General features: G+C 45.0%; 1 protein-coding gene across 1 annotated transcript; it reads left to right on the top strand.

Moving 5' to 3' along the window:
* The first annotated feature begins 1,150 nt into the window (after nt 1–1,150).
* C1R (complement C1r) lies at nt 1,151–10,401 on the top strand. The gene is made up of 11 exons (XM_004387242.2): nt 1,151–1,296; nt 2,045–2,273; nt 3,743–3,935; nt 4,241–4,387; nt 4,483–4,679; nt 4,974–5,121; nt 5,233–5,354; nt 7,073–7,151; nt 7,528–7,683; nt 8,788–8,862; nt 9,318–10,401. Coding segments are annotated over exons 1-11 (2,118 nt in total). The 5' UTR covers nt 1,151–1,294; the 3' UTR covers nt 10,088–10,401.
* Nucleotides 10,402–14,536: the final 4,135 nt, after the last annotated feature.

Genomic DNA, 14,536 nt, shown 5'->3' with positions numbered 1-14,536 from the left:
CCTTCCCTGTGCCTACTCACTAACTACACTCAGGGTCACTGCCCATCTTCCCAAGTCTTTGCAATCCACTGCCTGAGAGAGTATCTGCCTGTAAATGGATGCAAGGATGGGTGGATGGATGGGTTAATCTAATAGGGGCAACAAGCAGGACAGCCTATGAATGCATAAGAATTCAGAGGTCTGCTCTGCAGCCTGCCTCCTCATGGGGTAAAGTGCCATAGGGTATTTGGAGTCATGGAGAATTGATCAAGAAAGGCCTCCAGAAAGAGCCAAGTTTTAAAAGAGGACACTATAGCCTGGTGGACAGAAGAGACAAGAGCCCCTACTGCCTCCCAGGGGCTGGACTTCCTCTCAGAAAAGCTAAGTCCAGAAAGGAGCAAGTCACTGTGGGTCCACATTCACACCCTCTGCTTAGCCCTAGCTAACTGCAACCCTTGGGGGCTCAAACTCTGGACAAGGTGCTGAGGAAAAGAGGATGTTTCTACCCCCTCCTCACTGCCATTACTTCTCTAAGAGTCAAGTCTGCAGGCCTGAGTTTACTGAGGTGGGAGGGAGGGTCTCAAAACAGACCTCAAAACAGACAGCTTTAGGGTTGCCCCGACATGGCAATCCCTATTCTACATCTAGGTGTCATTCAAGAGTAAAGGAGGCCAGTGCCTCAATGCAACTAAATTCCATTCTCTTCTGTCCACTTCTGAGCTGCACTCCCCAGCCCCATTGTTCTGTCACCTCATCCTGGGCACTGAAACCCTGGCCATTCCCAGGCCAGGGCTGCTAGGTGACTAAGGACAGGAAGAACAGGGTAAATGGGAAAGAGCAGAGTCACCCTACACCCTCTTCAACCTGTGATTTCCCATTGCCCTTTGGGTAGGAACCTGGTACACACAGCAGCAGTCCCTAGGAAAGTCCCTGGGAAAAGGGAGAATTCAGATCTGGGTTTGGAAACCGAGGAGTCTGGGCCTCCAACCAAAGGCTTCCCTGTCCCTAAAAATTCAGACCCATCTCCTTAGAGCTTCCCCAAGTAGGCCAGCAGGTGGCACCACCAACAGGGACTTCAAAACCAAAAGTAAATTAAAGTGGAAACTCAGATTTTTTTGTTTACGCAAATAGTTCATTCCCTACAACATTCTCCGGGAATGGTCCCCCCTCCTCCCACCTCCAGTCATTCCCTCCGCCTTCTCTGCTCTGCACGACAGCTCTCTCCCTCAACAGAGAGCGCATGAACTCTCCCTCAACACAGAGCTCATGAAGACGCTGTCAGGAGAGGCAAGGATCTAAGCACAAGCCTTGAGAAATGTGAGTAAGGCTGATGGGGACCAAGGAGGGAGCGAGAAACCAAGCGGGAGACTCTTGGGCACAGAAGGCCACCCCACTCCCAAATTTTGACTTGGGAAGACAGGACCACCCTTCTCCTCCCCATATACCAAATCTATTCCAAGGTGCAGACGGGTGCACACACACAAACACAAACCCCAACCCTCCTCCTCAGAACAAAAGGAGATCTTAGACATATGAGGGGATGGTCACATTCCTTGTCTTCCTCCAGCTCATAGCAGGGGAGCAGCCAAGACAAGGGGACCCACTTTGCCCAGGAGGAGTATCCTCTGTGTGTGTTTCCCATACTCTGCAGGCGGTTTCTCCCAGAGGCCTTTGCTGAGCCTTTGGGAGCCTTCTCAAAGAGCCATGACGGGAAACCCTCACCCTCAATTAAACTGGTTCCAAGCCAGTCCTGTTCCAGGAAAGGGCCACATCTGGGAGGGGAGGGGAGTGATGAGGCAGGGGAGGAGGATGGAGAGTGAATCGAAGGGAGTGTGCTGACCTCTGGACCGGACTCTGCCCTGTGGAGGAACATCCAATGTCGCAAGCTGCACAGATCGGCCCCCCTCCACCCGCCCGCACCTGGAACATCTATGTAAGATCTAGAAGGGGCAGAGAGGAACATGTTGAGTGTTATGACCATCCCATCTCCTGGCCTAGCCACCCTCCAAACGGCAAGGGTGCTGCACCCCTCTAGCCCTACAAATACCCTATTTCTTTTCGGCAGGTGGCTCTCTTACCTCCTAGTGGCAGGCCTGTTCTGCAGCATGGGAGGCTCCATCTTCATCCCTCAGAAGCTCTTTGGGGAGGTGACTTCCCCTCTGTACCCCAAGCCTTACCCCAACAACTTTGAGAGAACCACTGTGATCACGGTCCCCCAAGGATACAGGGTGAAGCTCGTCTTCTGGCAGTTTAACCTGGAGCCTTCTGAAGGCTGTTTCTATGACTATGTCAAGGTAGGAGGGCAGGTTGGGGGGCAGAGGGGAGACTAAGATGGCTTAGTGTGGAATACGAGGTCTTGTGCTCTAACAGCCCTGTACAGCCCTCCCCACCCCTGACAAGCCCCAGACCCGTGAAGCTGGTGGCCGAGTGGAGTTCTAAGACCAGCTGATGTCATGGATGGGGCATTCACTGGTTTTAGAGACGCTCAGAGAGCACTGAGGGGAGAAACACAGAGGAGGAAGGTACAGGCTCCACTCTTAGGAAATACACTGTCTACAGGAGACAGAAAAACCTTCCCCACCCGCTTACTTGCTGGGAGTCTTTGGAAAACCACTGTGCCTCAGTTTCTCTCTTTTCATAGAGAACATGACTATGGCTGCCTGTATCAACAGGAATATGGGGAAGAGAAATGTGTGTGGCAGCAGCTTGAGCATAGCCCTCGTCAAAGACAGTGGGCTTTGTCCCCTCACCTCTATAACAACCAAGGGTACCTTCCCAGTCCCATCTTTCTATATTCAACAAAAATGAGATTCCAGATTCAGGATTCAAGTAGAGCCTACAAATATCCAATAAATGTCGTTCTCAGGAGACCCTTCCGCAGGTTATGAGAGAGTAACATGAAAATGGCACATCTTCCTAGCCCAGAGGATTTGGAAAGTCTGTTGTTTTTTCTTTTGTTTTGTTTTGCGGGGAGGGGGGCCTTGGTGACAGGAGTAGTGAGGAGTAGGGTAGGGTAGAAAAACCTCTTCTTCTTCTTCTGAGGGATTGAGGAATCTGTCGGGTAAAGAGTTAAGAGAAGCTAGACAATGCTTGCTGATGCTAAGGCTGGTGGGTCTCAGAGAACACCTTTAGCTGAACAAAGGAGGCATAGCTGGGCGTAAATGGTTTGAATTAGATGAGGGAGAGTAAGAAGGTAGAAAATAAAGCAGACTAGTGCAGGCACTAGGAAGGATAAAGGACCGGTAGAGACAACCAGGATTCCAGTGGAAGAAGGACATGAGAGGTGGTGGGAATGAAGGAATGTCTGAAATGTGCTTACCAAAACCAAACCGAATCCACTGCTGTCGATTCCGACTCATAGTAATCCTGTAAGACAGAGAAGAACTGCCCCATAGGGTTTCCAAGGCTGTAAATCTTTACAGAAGCAGACTGCCACATCTTTCTGCCACAGAGTGGCTGGTGAGTTTGAACCTCTGACCTTTCATTTTGCGGCCGAGCATTTTAACCACTGTGCCACCAGGGCTCCTCAAAATGTGCTTAGGGGAGTACAAAAAAGGGAGGGGTCATGTACCAGGCTCAGAATAACATACAAAGGGTTAGTCAGTGGGAGATTCAGGTAGACAGATGAAAGTCACCTGGGGAAGTTTGCAACCGGCAGAGTGCAGCAGATAATGACCAGCTGTGGGACAAGGACAAGAGAGAGAGGACCTTCCACTGGTACCCATCAACCACTTCTTCCTCCCCTTTGTCCTTCCTCCACCAGATCTCAGCTGACAAGAAAAACCTGGGGAGGTTCTGTGGGCAGCTGGGTTCCCCACTGGGCAACCCCCCTGGGAAGAAGGAATTTATGTCCCGAGGGAACAAGATGTTGCTGACCTTCCACACGGATTTCTCCAACGAGGAAAACGGGACCATTATGTTCTACAGGGGCTTCCTAGCCTATTATCAAGCTGTGGGTGAGTGGTCCCAGGAGGAAGCCATTTCTTCTGGCCTCAGTTGTATTGAATGGGCGCCAGTAAAAGAGAATCTTAAATCCAAATAAGCTGAAAGCCTGGCCTTACTTGTTCCTTCCCTCAAGAGAGCTTTTTCCAGAAGAGTCCTGCCAACTTGAGCTCTGTTCCTACTGGGTAGTTCCCAGAGGTCCCGGTGGCCAGGAGCTGACTTTGTCTTTAGGCCTCTGGTGATTGACCCCTCTGAGACCAGAGCCACCGCAGAAGTCCCCGGATAGGAATCTAACCATTCCTTGCTGAATCCTTTCCAGACCTTGATGAATGTGCTTCCCAGCCCAACTCTGTTGAGGAGGATCCCCAGCCCTGGTGCCAGCACCTGTGCCACAACTACATTGGTGGCTACTTCTGTTCCTGCCATCCAGGCTATAAGCTTCAGACAGATGGGCATTCCTGCCAGGGTAAGGGCAGGTGGAGGGAGGCAGGGACTGAGCAAGGGCTTTCTGGGCCAGGCAGAGAGCCTGCCTGTGACTCCTGCCTGGCTCTGCTCTCCCAGCTGAGTGCAGCAGTGAGCTGTACACAGAGCCATCTGGCTACATCTCCAGTCTGGAGTATCCTAAGCCCTACCCCCCTGACCTGCGCTGCAACTACAGCATCCGGGTAGAGCGAGGCCTCACCCTCCACCTCAAGTTCCTGGAGCCCTTTGAAATTGATGACCACCAGCAAGTACACTGCCCCTATGATCAGCTGCAGGTATTCTTACCTCCTGAAAGACCCCTTCCTCTCTTTTCCATCCCGACTTGGCTCCTCTCTTCCCTACTTCCTCAGGCCAATCGGGGACAGGAAGGACCAGTATCACACATGGGCTAAACAGGTTCCCACCTAACTGGAAGTGGGTCCTGGGAATCCCTTTCCCTCTTAAACTGAAAACATACACAAAGCAGGATTCCCACCACCACTACCACCCTGGCCACCCGGTGAATACCCAGTTGGTCCTGTGGGAAAATGTCCAAGTTGGATCAACGACCCTCCTTCCTCCTCCACCAGGTCTATGCCAATGGAAAGAACATTGGCGAGTTCTGTGGAACGCAGAGGCCCCCTGACCTTGACAGCAGCAGCAATGCCGTAGATCTGCTGTTCTTCACAGATGAGTCAGGGGACAGCCGGGGCTGGAAGCTGCACTACACCACCGAAAGTAAGTTTGCCTTGAGACTTCCCTTGCCAGCCAGCAGTGGGGCAGGATCAGGTGGAGAGAAGCAAGGACAAGTGGCTCTGAGATAAACATGCCCTCTGATCTCCCCAACAGTCATCAAGTGTCCCCAGCCCAAGGCATTAGACGAGTTCACCATCATCCAGGACCTGCAGCCTCAGTACCAGTTCCGTGACTACTTCATTGCCACCTGCAAGCAAGGCTACCAGCTCATGGAGGTGAGGTCCCTCGGCTGGGGAGTCATTCAGATGTGGTAGGGCCACCGTGGCTTAGTCTCAGCCCCAACTAGAATTATAGATTTTTGAGCTCAAAGGATCACCTGTTCTACTGGCTTTCAAACTTGGCTGCACATTGGAAACACTTAAAGAGTTTAAAAAATGCTGATGTCTGGGTCTCCTGCTAGAGTTTCTAACTCCATTGGCCTGGAGCATAGCCAGGGCATCAGGATTATTTGAAGCTCCCCAGGTGATTCTAATGTGCAAGCAAGTTTGAGAACTATTGACCTAGTCCAATAATTCATTTTGGAATTAGGAACTGAAAAGGCAGAGGTGGAGACGAAGGCAAGGAGTGACATGCTCAACATCACAGAGTGATTTTGCTGTAGAGCAGGGAATTGAACTCAAATCTCCTGCCTCTTGCTGAAGGCCTCTCTTATGAACGTTGTAGTCTATTTCAGGCCCACCATCTTGTCCTCGGCTTTCCAGACTCAGGAAGGAACTTAGGTTTATCATTTTGCCAGTCCCACAAAAGCTGGGACACTAGAATGCTATTTTTAAAAGCATACAATTAGAGTTATCCCTGGCCATAGACCCAGGACTGGACATCCCCTCCTTGTTTAATAGGTCCACTTGGAAGACTAATCAGAATCAGAGAAGAGACTTGTAGTATGTCTTTAAGCGGTAGTTAATTCATTCGACAAATATTTTAAGTGTCTACTAAGTGCCATGCAGCGTTCTAGATGCTGGAGGTACAGTACAAAAAAACACATGTTCACACAGTCTTCATGGAGCTGACATTTGAATGTCTCATCAAGCCAAGTTAGCCTGATGAATTGCTCCTTACTCCAGGATGCTTCCAGCCACATCATGAGAACCAGGTGTCCTGGGACCAGAAGACTGAAGACTAACAAACTCTTTGCTCCCTTTCCTATGCTACCATCACCCTTACCTTTGCATTTGTCATTCACATGTATAATTTAAAGCGTGTCACATAGTTTATCTCACATTGTTTACATTTTGCTCAAACATTCTAGTTCTCATACACATTCTCTTGCAATCTTCTGTAAGGCTTATTCTCTGGGATGATTTTTGGGCTTAATAAAAACTCATTCCCATGTTGTCCAATTACTTTTCATTTCGGAGTATGCCATCTTCTTGCCCTATCCCTGATATCTACTTGACTGAAATAGCGCTTAGTCCACAACATCATCTAAAGCATCCTTGGAAGGGGCTGAGAGGCACTAGTATTTTGGAAAAGGCCTATGACCTTAAGAAAACTACAATCTAGGAGAGCTAAAGTGATACAGGCCTAGACTGGCAGGGCATTCCAGAGGGAGCGAAACAAGGTTCTGATTCAGAGCAGGGTCTTTTGTTTCACTGCAGAAGACACATAATCTGTCTTGGTATTTTTTAAAAAATTATTATTACAAATTGTGGAGTTCAACTGGCCTCAGTGTGAACAGGCGAGAGTCTAGAGAAAAGGTTATTGGGTCTAACAATTATCCCTTGCTCAGTGTGTGACTCAGCGCTCCCGTCTGTAACTCTGGTTAGAGAGGACCGGCTGGGGAGAAGAAAGAAGGACACACCCATGGGGGAGCTGAGGTCTGAGAGCTTGAGGGAAGTCTTTGCATTTCCTATGGTTCCTGTGTGAGTAAGGATAGGAAGGAGGCCACAGTGCCCCTTTCACTAATGGTACCTCTACCTTTGCTCTCTAACAGGGGAACAAGATGCTGCTGTCCTTCACGGCCGTTTGCCAGGATGATGGCACATGGCATCGTGCCATGCCCAGGTGCAAGAGTAAGTCACAACTCAGGGATGTGTCCACCACTGAGGATCTCCCAAGCCCAGCTTTGGAGACCTAGGCTGAGAAAGAAAGATCAGGGCCCAGTCTGATCCTCTCCCCAAGAGGTACCTTCTCCCATTTGTCCATCAAAGCCTATGGCCCATCTCAGGAACAAGTGAGTCTTTATCTTGGCAGGATTGATGGACTCTTCTACCCAGAACTGAATTTCACTGTATCCAATTCCCATCCATCTCAAATGCTCTCCCTACTGACCATATTTCTCTAAGGTTCTTAGCCTATAACCTGTTGTGTGGACAGACAACTCACATTCCCTACTGAGGTTCCAGTACAGTCACATTCACTCTCATATGACTCTGCGTTCTCTCCAAGTCAAGGACTGTGGGCAGCCCCGAAGCCTGCCTAATGGGGACTTCAAATACACCACCACAAAGGGGGTCAACACCTACCAGGCTTCTATCCAGTACTACTGCCATGAACCGTATTACAAGATGCTGACCAGGGCTGAAAGCAGCGAATCCGCACGAGGTAGGGGCCATTGAAAATGGCAGTCTTCCATCTTCTCAAGACATCGTCTGAAATTTCTTCTCAATTCCTAATCCCTGGGAGATATATATTAGTGTATTTGGCCAGGGCACTGGCTTAAGCGGCATCTAGTAAAGTTGAAGAAGGAGGCAGCTGAGTGGATATAAAGCTCTGAATCTCATAAATAGTTCCCTATTACCATCACCACCAACACCACCACCATCATCATTACCACCACCACAACTACCATCACCATCACCACTATCACCACAACCACCCCACCACCAACACCAATAATACCATCATCATCACTACCACCAGTAGCAGCACAGTCACCACCATCCCTTCCACCACCATCACCACCACCACCATCACCACTGTCACCACCATCACAACAATGTCAATGGTACTGCCAACACCATTCTCAGGCAATTGTAGTGTAAATTCTTGCATCTAGGTTTACTAGTTTACTCTCAAACTCATCAATGGATATCTTTAAAATCTTTTTTTAAGATAAGAAATTATACACATTGTATATCTGAAACAAGTGAACAAAGGAAAAAATCTGGGTTATATATGATATTAGTTAAGAGCTGGCCTTTGGACTTAGACAACGCACTTTATTCCGGCGCTTAAAAGTTACTTGACCTTGTGAAAATTATTTAAGCTAAGTTTCTTCACTTCTAAAATGAATATAATAATACATACCTCAAAATGTCACTGTGGATATTAAATGAGATCATGCAGTTAAAGTGCTTAGCATTAAGCACGGCATATGGTCAGCAATCAGAAAATGTTAGCTACTATTATTATCTATAATCTCACTACCAAAATGCAAGCACTGATAAGATTTTGGCATGTTTCTTCTAGTTTTTATGTCTACTTTCACAAATAGGGATCACATCAAACATTGTTATATATTCATATATATGTATGGAACTTCTGAACACTTTCAATAGTCTATCCTTGTGTATTTGTACTTTTCACTTTGATCCTTGTCCATGTTGATTCCTTATCTGCCCTCTCCTTGTACAACACACTCAGTGTGTACAATGGGTTTTCTTACCCATCACCGTCCAGCTCAATCGTATCCTCCTCTCCCCTCAGGGAAGTATACCTGCACAGCCCAGGGCATTTGGAAGAATGGACAGGAAGGAGAAAAGATTCCTCGGTGTTTGCCAGGTGAATGGAAACTTTCTGGGCCCATCCTTAGTTTCTTTTGTACCTCAACATGATCTCAGAAGAAATATGGCACAGAGAAAGGAGACAAAGGGAGGAGAAAAGTCAAAGACAGAGATGTGGAGTAAGGAAAAGAGAGAAGAGAAAGTCCCAGGAGAAAGGGAGAGAGGGACGCAGAGAACTGGGCTCAACCCTGACATTCTGGTATTCTCACTGAGCAAACAGGAAGTCTGCTTTTTTCCCTAAAAAAGAGTAAGGAAAACGTAGGAAAGACTAAACAAGAACAAGAGAAGAGGCTGACAGCAGGCCAAAGAATCAAGTGTGGGAATGGGAGGAGAAAGAGAGAAGGGCCAAGGCCAAGAAGAAAGGATGAGAGGGGAACTAAATGATCACAGAGAGGGAGGAGGGGCAGCACCTTGAGCTAACCCGTACTTGCCTTTTCTGTCTCTCCTCACCAGTATGTGGGAAACCAGTCAATCCTGTGGAACAGACGCAGCGTATCATCGGAGGGCAAAGGGCCCAGCTGGGCAACTTCCCCTGGCAGGCGTTCACCAACATCCACGGGCGAGGTGGGGGAGCCCTGCTGGGCGACCGCTGGATCCTCACGGCTGCCCATACCCTCTACCCCAAGGAACATGACTCACCAAACAATGCCACTGTGGATGTATTCCTGGGCCACACAAGTGTGGAAGAGATCATGAAACTGGGAAACCACCCCATCCGCAGGGTCAGCATCCACCCAGACTACCGTCAGGATGAATCCAACAATTTTGAGGGGGACATAGCCCTTCTGGAGCTGGAAAATAGTGTCGCCCTGGGCCCCAACCTCCTCCCCATTTGCCTGCCCGACAACGAGACCTTCTATGACAATGGCCTCATGGGCTATGTCAGTGGCTTTGGGATAACAGCAGAGAGGATTGCTTCTAACCTCAGGTTTGTCCGTCTGCCAGTAGCTAGGCGAGAGGCCTGTGAGAACTGGCTCCGGGGACTGAAGAGGAAAGATGTGTTTTCTCAAAGTATGTTCTGTGCTGGGGACCCAAGTCTAAAGCAGGATTCCTGCCAGGGGGACAGTGGAGGGGTCTTTGCTGTGAGGGATCCAAATAGTGATCGCTGGGTGGCCACAGGCATTGTATCCTGGGGCATCGGGTGCAGCAGGGGGTATGGCTTCTACACCAAGTTACTCAACTACGTGGACTGGATCAAGAAAGAGATGGAGGAGGAGGGCTGAGCTCAGGATTCACTAGGTCGGAATCCAGAGAGCAGTGTGTAAAAAAGAGTTATCCGACCAGTTGTTGATAACCATTAAGAGCCTATATTAAAATCACTGATGCAGAAATATACTGTGTAAAATAGATTCTCTTTTCTAGAATCTCATCTACATCCTTCAAATGAAACAACTCAAAAGGCACCTTTTCTCCTTCCAAGGATTCCAGAGGACATGTTTTCACAATCTCTAGTTATCATTTTCCTTTTCCGTTCTTATCCCATTGGGTGGTTGAATAAAACTCTTTTTCCAAATAAAAATTTATGAGAAATTCCAGTATATTAAATGAGTAAACGAGTTTACCAGCTGCCATCGAGTCGTCTCCAACTCATAGCAACCCTATGTGTGTCAGAGTAGAACTGTGCTCCGTAGGATTTTCAATGGCTGATTTTTCAGAAGTAGATTGTCAGGACTTTCTTCTGATGCACCTCTGGGTGGACTCGAACCTTTCAGTTTGCAGCCAAGTGCATTAACCATTCGTACCACCCAGGGACTCCAAATGAGCAAAAGTGGCATTTAATTAATATAAAAATATTTGATAAGGTCATGTTTAAAATATTTACTTAGGGAGACAATGAGAATAATTAAGTTTACGCACACATTTACAGTTAGGGTTGTGAATAATAATTTCGTTCAGTATTTTGTTTTGATTGTACAATATGAAAAAAATTCTGATTTTCTCATATACATAGTTGTAAATATAACAATTGTTTTATTGTTAACTGCTCACCTTCCAAACTCTAAATGTTCCTTAAGAAAGGAGTGCTATGAAATTTTTGTTTCCAATTTGAATCACTAACAATGCTTTTAAATAACTTGTATTCCTTAACATACAAGAAAAGGTGAAGGAAAGCCCCAAACTTTGAAACAAGCATTACAAGTATTTATAATAGAATAGTCTCATGATATTATTGCACAGCTGACTGTTCTGGACTTGTTTGAATAACTTTACATGAGCCAACACACACAGGTCTGAATTTAAGAAGACCACAGTTAAAACCTTCTCAAGTAATGGCAAGTTTGTAAGTCTAAATGCAGGTCCACAATCTCTTATGGGAAACCCCTGGGGCCAAGTGCCTTTTAATAGTCAAGATTTTTACAGATTTTAGAAATGTAATATGCTACTATGTAAGGTCTTTCCCCTGTAATTAAGCAGATGAATAATTCTTCAGAAAAACATTTGAATATTCACAGTAAATGAGATAAACAAAGTCTCTAAATAGCTGCCCATTAGTTCAGTTCAGGTTTAGCCACTAAAGAAGTTTTGGTGCCAAACTTATAAAAACATTTTCCATTTTTAGAGCATTTTGGATTTCCAGATTGTGGACCTGTATATGCAGAAATGATAGAAGAAAACATTTTCTCATAGTCTACACAAATGGTGTGTAATATATTTGAAGAGCATACTTTTTTTGCAGTTTTTTTTAATGACCAGAAAGTTTGTTAGAAATGAAGTACCTCCAGGATTCCACTGGAAATGGAAGTGGAGATGACAGAGGTGTTAAAAAAAAAAAAGAAGAAGAAAAAGAAAAATCTTGAACTATATTATTTCTAAGGTCCCTGGCAAATTTAAGATTCTGAGTGCCTTATCCTCATTATAATCATCCACAGCGGTTTCACTACACAAGTCCCTAGGGAGTCAGATGGCTCCTCTGACGCCCGGTTCCCACTCCCCTTCCACAAAGTCATGTGTCTTCTCCTTCACGTACACTGGAGTAGAAAAATAAGGTCAAAAACCAATGCTTTTTGAAAACAGGTATTCAAACAAAAACTTGTACACTATTAACAATAGCCAGAAGGTGGAAACAACTCAAATGAATGGCTAAACGAATTGTAGTATATACAGACAATGACTATTATAATTCTGCTGTAAAAAAGGAATGAAGTACTAATACTTGCTACAAAGAAGATGAACCTCCAAAACATCATGCTAAGTGAAAGAAGCCAGACATGAAATACCACATATTGTATGATTCCTTTTATATGAAATATTCAGAATTGATAAAATCATAGAGACAGAACACAGATTAGTGGTTGCCAGGGGTTGGGGGGAGAGGGGAATAAACTACATAATGGATAAGGAAGTTTACTCTGGAGTGATGGAAATGTTTTGGAACTAGATAGAGACAGTGGCTACACAATATTGTGAATATACTAAATGACACTGAATTGTTCACTTTAAAATGGTTAATTATCATCAAGCAAGAGGAGCCAGGAGCTTGCATCCTTTGGACCCAGGGTCCCTGCACCGAGAAGCTCCTAGACCAGGAAAAGGTAGATGACAAAGACCTTTCCCCAGAGCTGACAGACAAAGTTTTCCCTGGAGCTGGCACCCTGAATTCAGACTTCTAGCCTCCTAGACTCTGAGAGAATAAATTTCTCTTTGTTAAAGCCATCCACTTGCGGTATTTCTATTATAGCAGCACTAGATAACTAAGACATTACCCAAAGCGATCTACAGACTCAACACAGTCCTGATCAAAATTCCAACAGTATTCTTTACAGAAGTAGAAAAACAAATCCTCAACTTTAGATGGAATGGCAAGAGGCCCCGAATAGCTAAAACAACGTTGAAAGATAAGAACAAAGTAGGAGGACTCACATTTCTTGATTTTAAAACATACTATACAGCCACAGTAATCAAAACAGCCTGGTACTGGTATAGCAATAGACATATAGACCAATGGAAGAGAATTGAGAGTCCAGAAATAAATTCACACATCAACTTTAATCTGTTGATGGGGATTTATGTTGCTTCCACCTTTTGAGTATTGTGAATAGTACTACAATGAACATTGGTGTACAATTCTCTTTTGATATGTCGGCTGATTTTTAACAAGGTTGCTGAGTCCATTCGATGGGGAGAGAAGAATCTCTTCAATAAATGGTGCTGGGAAAATTGGAATTTCCACATGCAGAAAAATGAAACAGGATCCATGTCTCACACCATACACAAAGACAAATTCAAAATGGATTAAAGACCTAAATTACAAACTAAAACCATAAAAGTCTTAGAAGAACAAGCAGGGACAATGCTATCAGGCCTAACTTTCAACAATGGATTATCTAATATAATAACAAAAGCAAAAACAGCAAAAGACAAAGTAAATAAACGAAACCTCATAAAAATTAAAAAAATTTTTTCATCAAAAGACTTTACAAAAAAACTGAAGACAAGCTATCAACTGGGAGAATATCTTTGAAATCACATAACCAAAAAGAATCTAATTACCAAAATATACATAAAACTTTGACAAAAACAAAAAGACAAATAACCAATCATAAAATGGGCAAAGAACTTGAATAGACATTTCACCAAAGATGACATTCAAACGGCCCCAAATACATGAAAAGATGCTCAACAACATTAGCCATGAGAAAGATGCAAATCAAAACCACAATGAGATACCATTTCATTCTCATTAGGATGACTAAGATTTAAAAAAAAAAAATTACAGAAAATAACAAATGTTGGTGAGGATGTGGGGAAATTAGAAATTGGAACCCTTACCTATTGCTGTAGAAATGCAAAATGGTACAGAGTTGTGGAAAACAGTATGGCAGTTCCTCAAAATACTAAAAATAGAACTACCATAGGACCCAGCAGTTCCATTCCTAGGAATATACCCAAAAGACTTGAAAACAGAGACTCAAAAAGAGACTTGTACACCAATGTTCATTGCAGCACTATTCACAATAGCCAAAAGGTAGAAACAACCTAAATGCCCATCAACAGATGAAGGGCTAAACAAAATGTGGTACATACATACAATGGAATACTACTCGGCCAGTAGAAGAAATGAAGTCTTAATACATGCTACAGTATGGATGGAGCTTGAAGACATTATGCTGAGCAAAATAAGCCAATCACAAAAGGTCAAATATTGTATGACCTCACTTATGTAAAAAGACAAGAAAAGGCAAATGTAAAGAGACCAAAGTTTATTAGTGGTTACCAGGGGTGGAGTGAGGGGGAAAAGAGGGATTAACAATGATGAAAAGATCACATTGATTAAGGGTATTGCACAGCTGATTGTTGTAATTGCTGACAACAGGTTGTACACCTGTAAAAAGCTGAGTTGGCAAAGGCTGTGTGATAGATGCAGTTACAATGACAAAAAAAAAGAAATAGTAACTGCTGAGGCTGCTTATATACAACTGTCATGGTTTGAATTATGTCCCTCCAAAAATGTGTGCATCAGTTTGGCTGGGCCATGATTCCTGGTACTGTGTGATCTTCCTGTATGTTGTAAACCTGCCTCTATGATGTTAATGAGGGAGAATGGGTGGCAGTTGTGTTAGTAAGGCAGGACCTGATTTACAAGACTGGATTGTGTCCTGAGGCAATCTCTTGAGATATAAAAGACAGAAGTGAGCAGTGAGACGGGGGATCTCATACCATCAAGAAAGTAG

Source organism: Trichechus manatus, unplaced genomic scaffold (genome assembly GCF_000243295.1).
Source record: "Trichechus manatus latirostris isolate Lorelei unplaced genomic scaffold, TriManLat1.0 scaffold00182, whole genome shotgun sequence".
Classification (NCBI taxonomy): Eukaryota; Metazoa; Chordata; class Mammalia; order Sirenia; family Trichechidae; genus Trichechus; species Trichechus manatus.
Note: the sequence above shows the minus strand (reverse complement) of the source record. Positions and strands in the feature narration are given on the sequence as shown.

Coding starts and splice junctions, on each gene's coding strand:
- C1R (XM_004387242.2), top strand. Junction 3,936..4,240: donor AGCCTATTATCAAGCTGTGG/GTGAGTGGTCCC, acceptor AATCCTTTCCAG/ACCTTGATGAATGTGCTTCC. Junction 8,863..9,317: donor GATTCCTCGGTGTTTGCCAG/GTGAATGGAAAC, acceptor TCTCCTCACCAG/TATGTGGGAAACCAGTCAAT.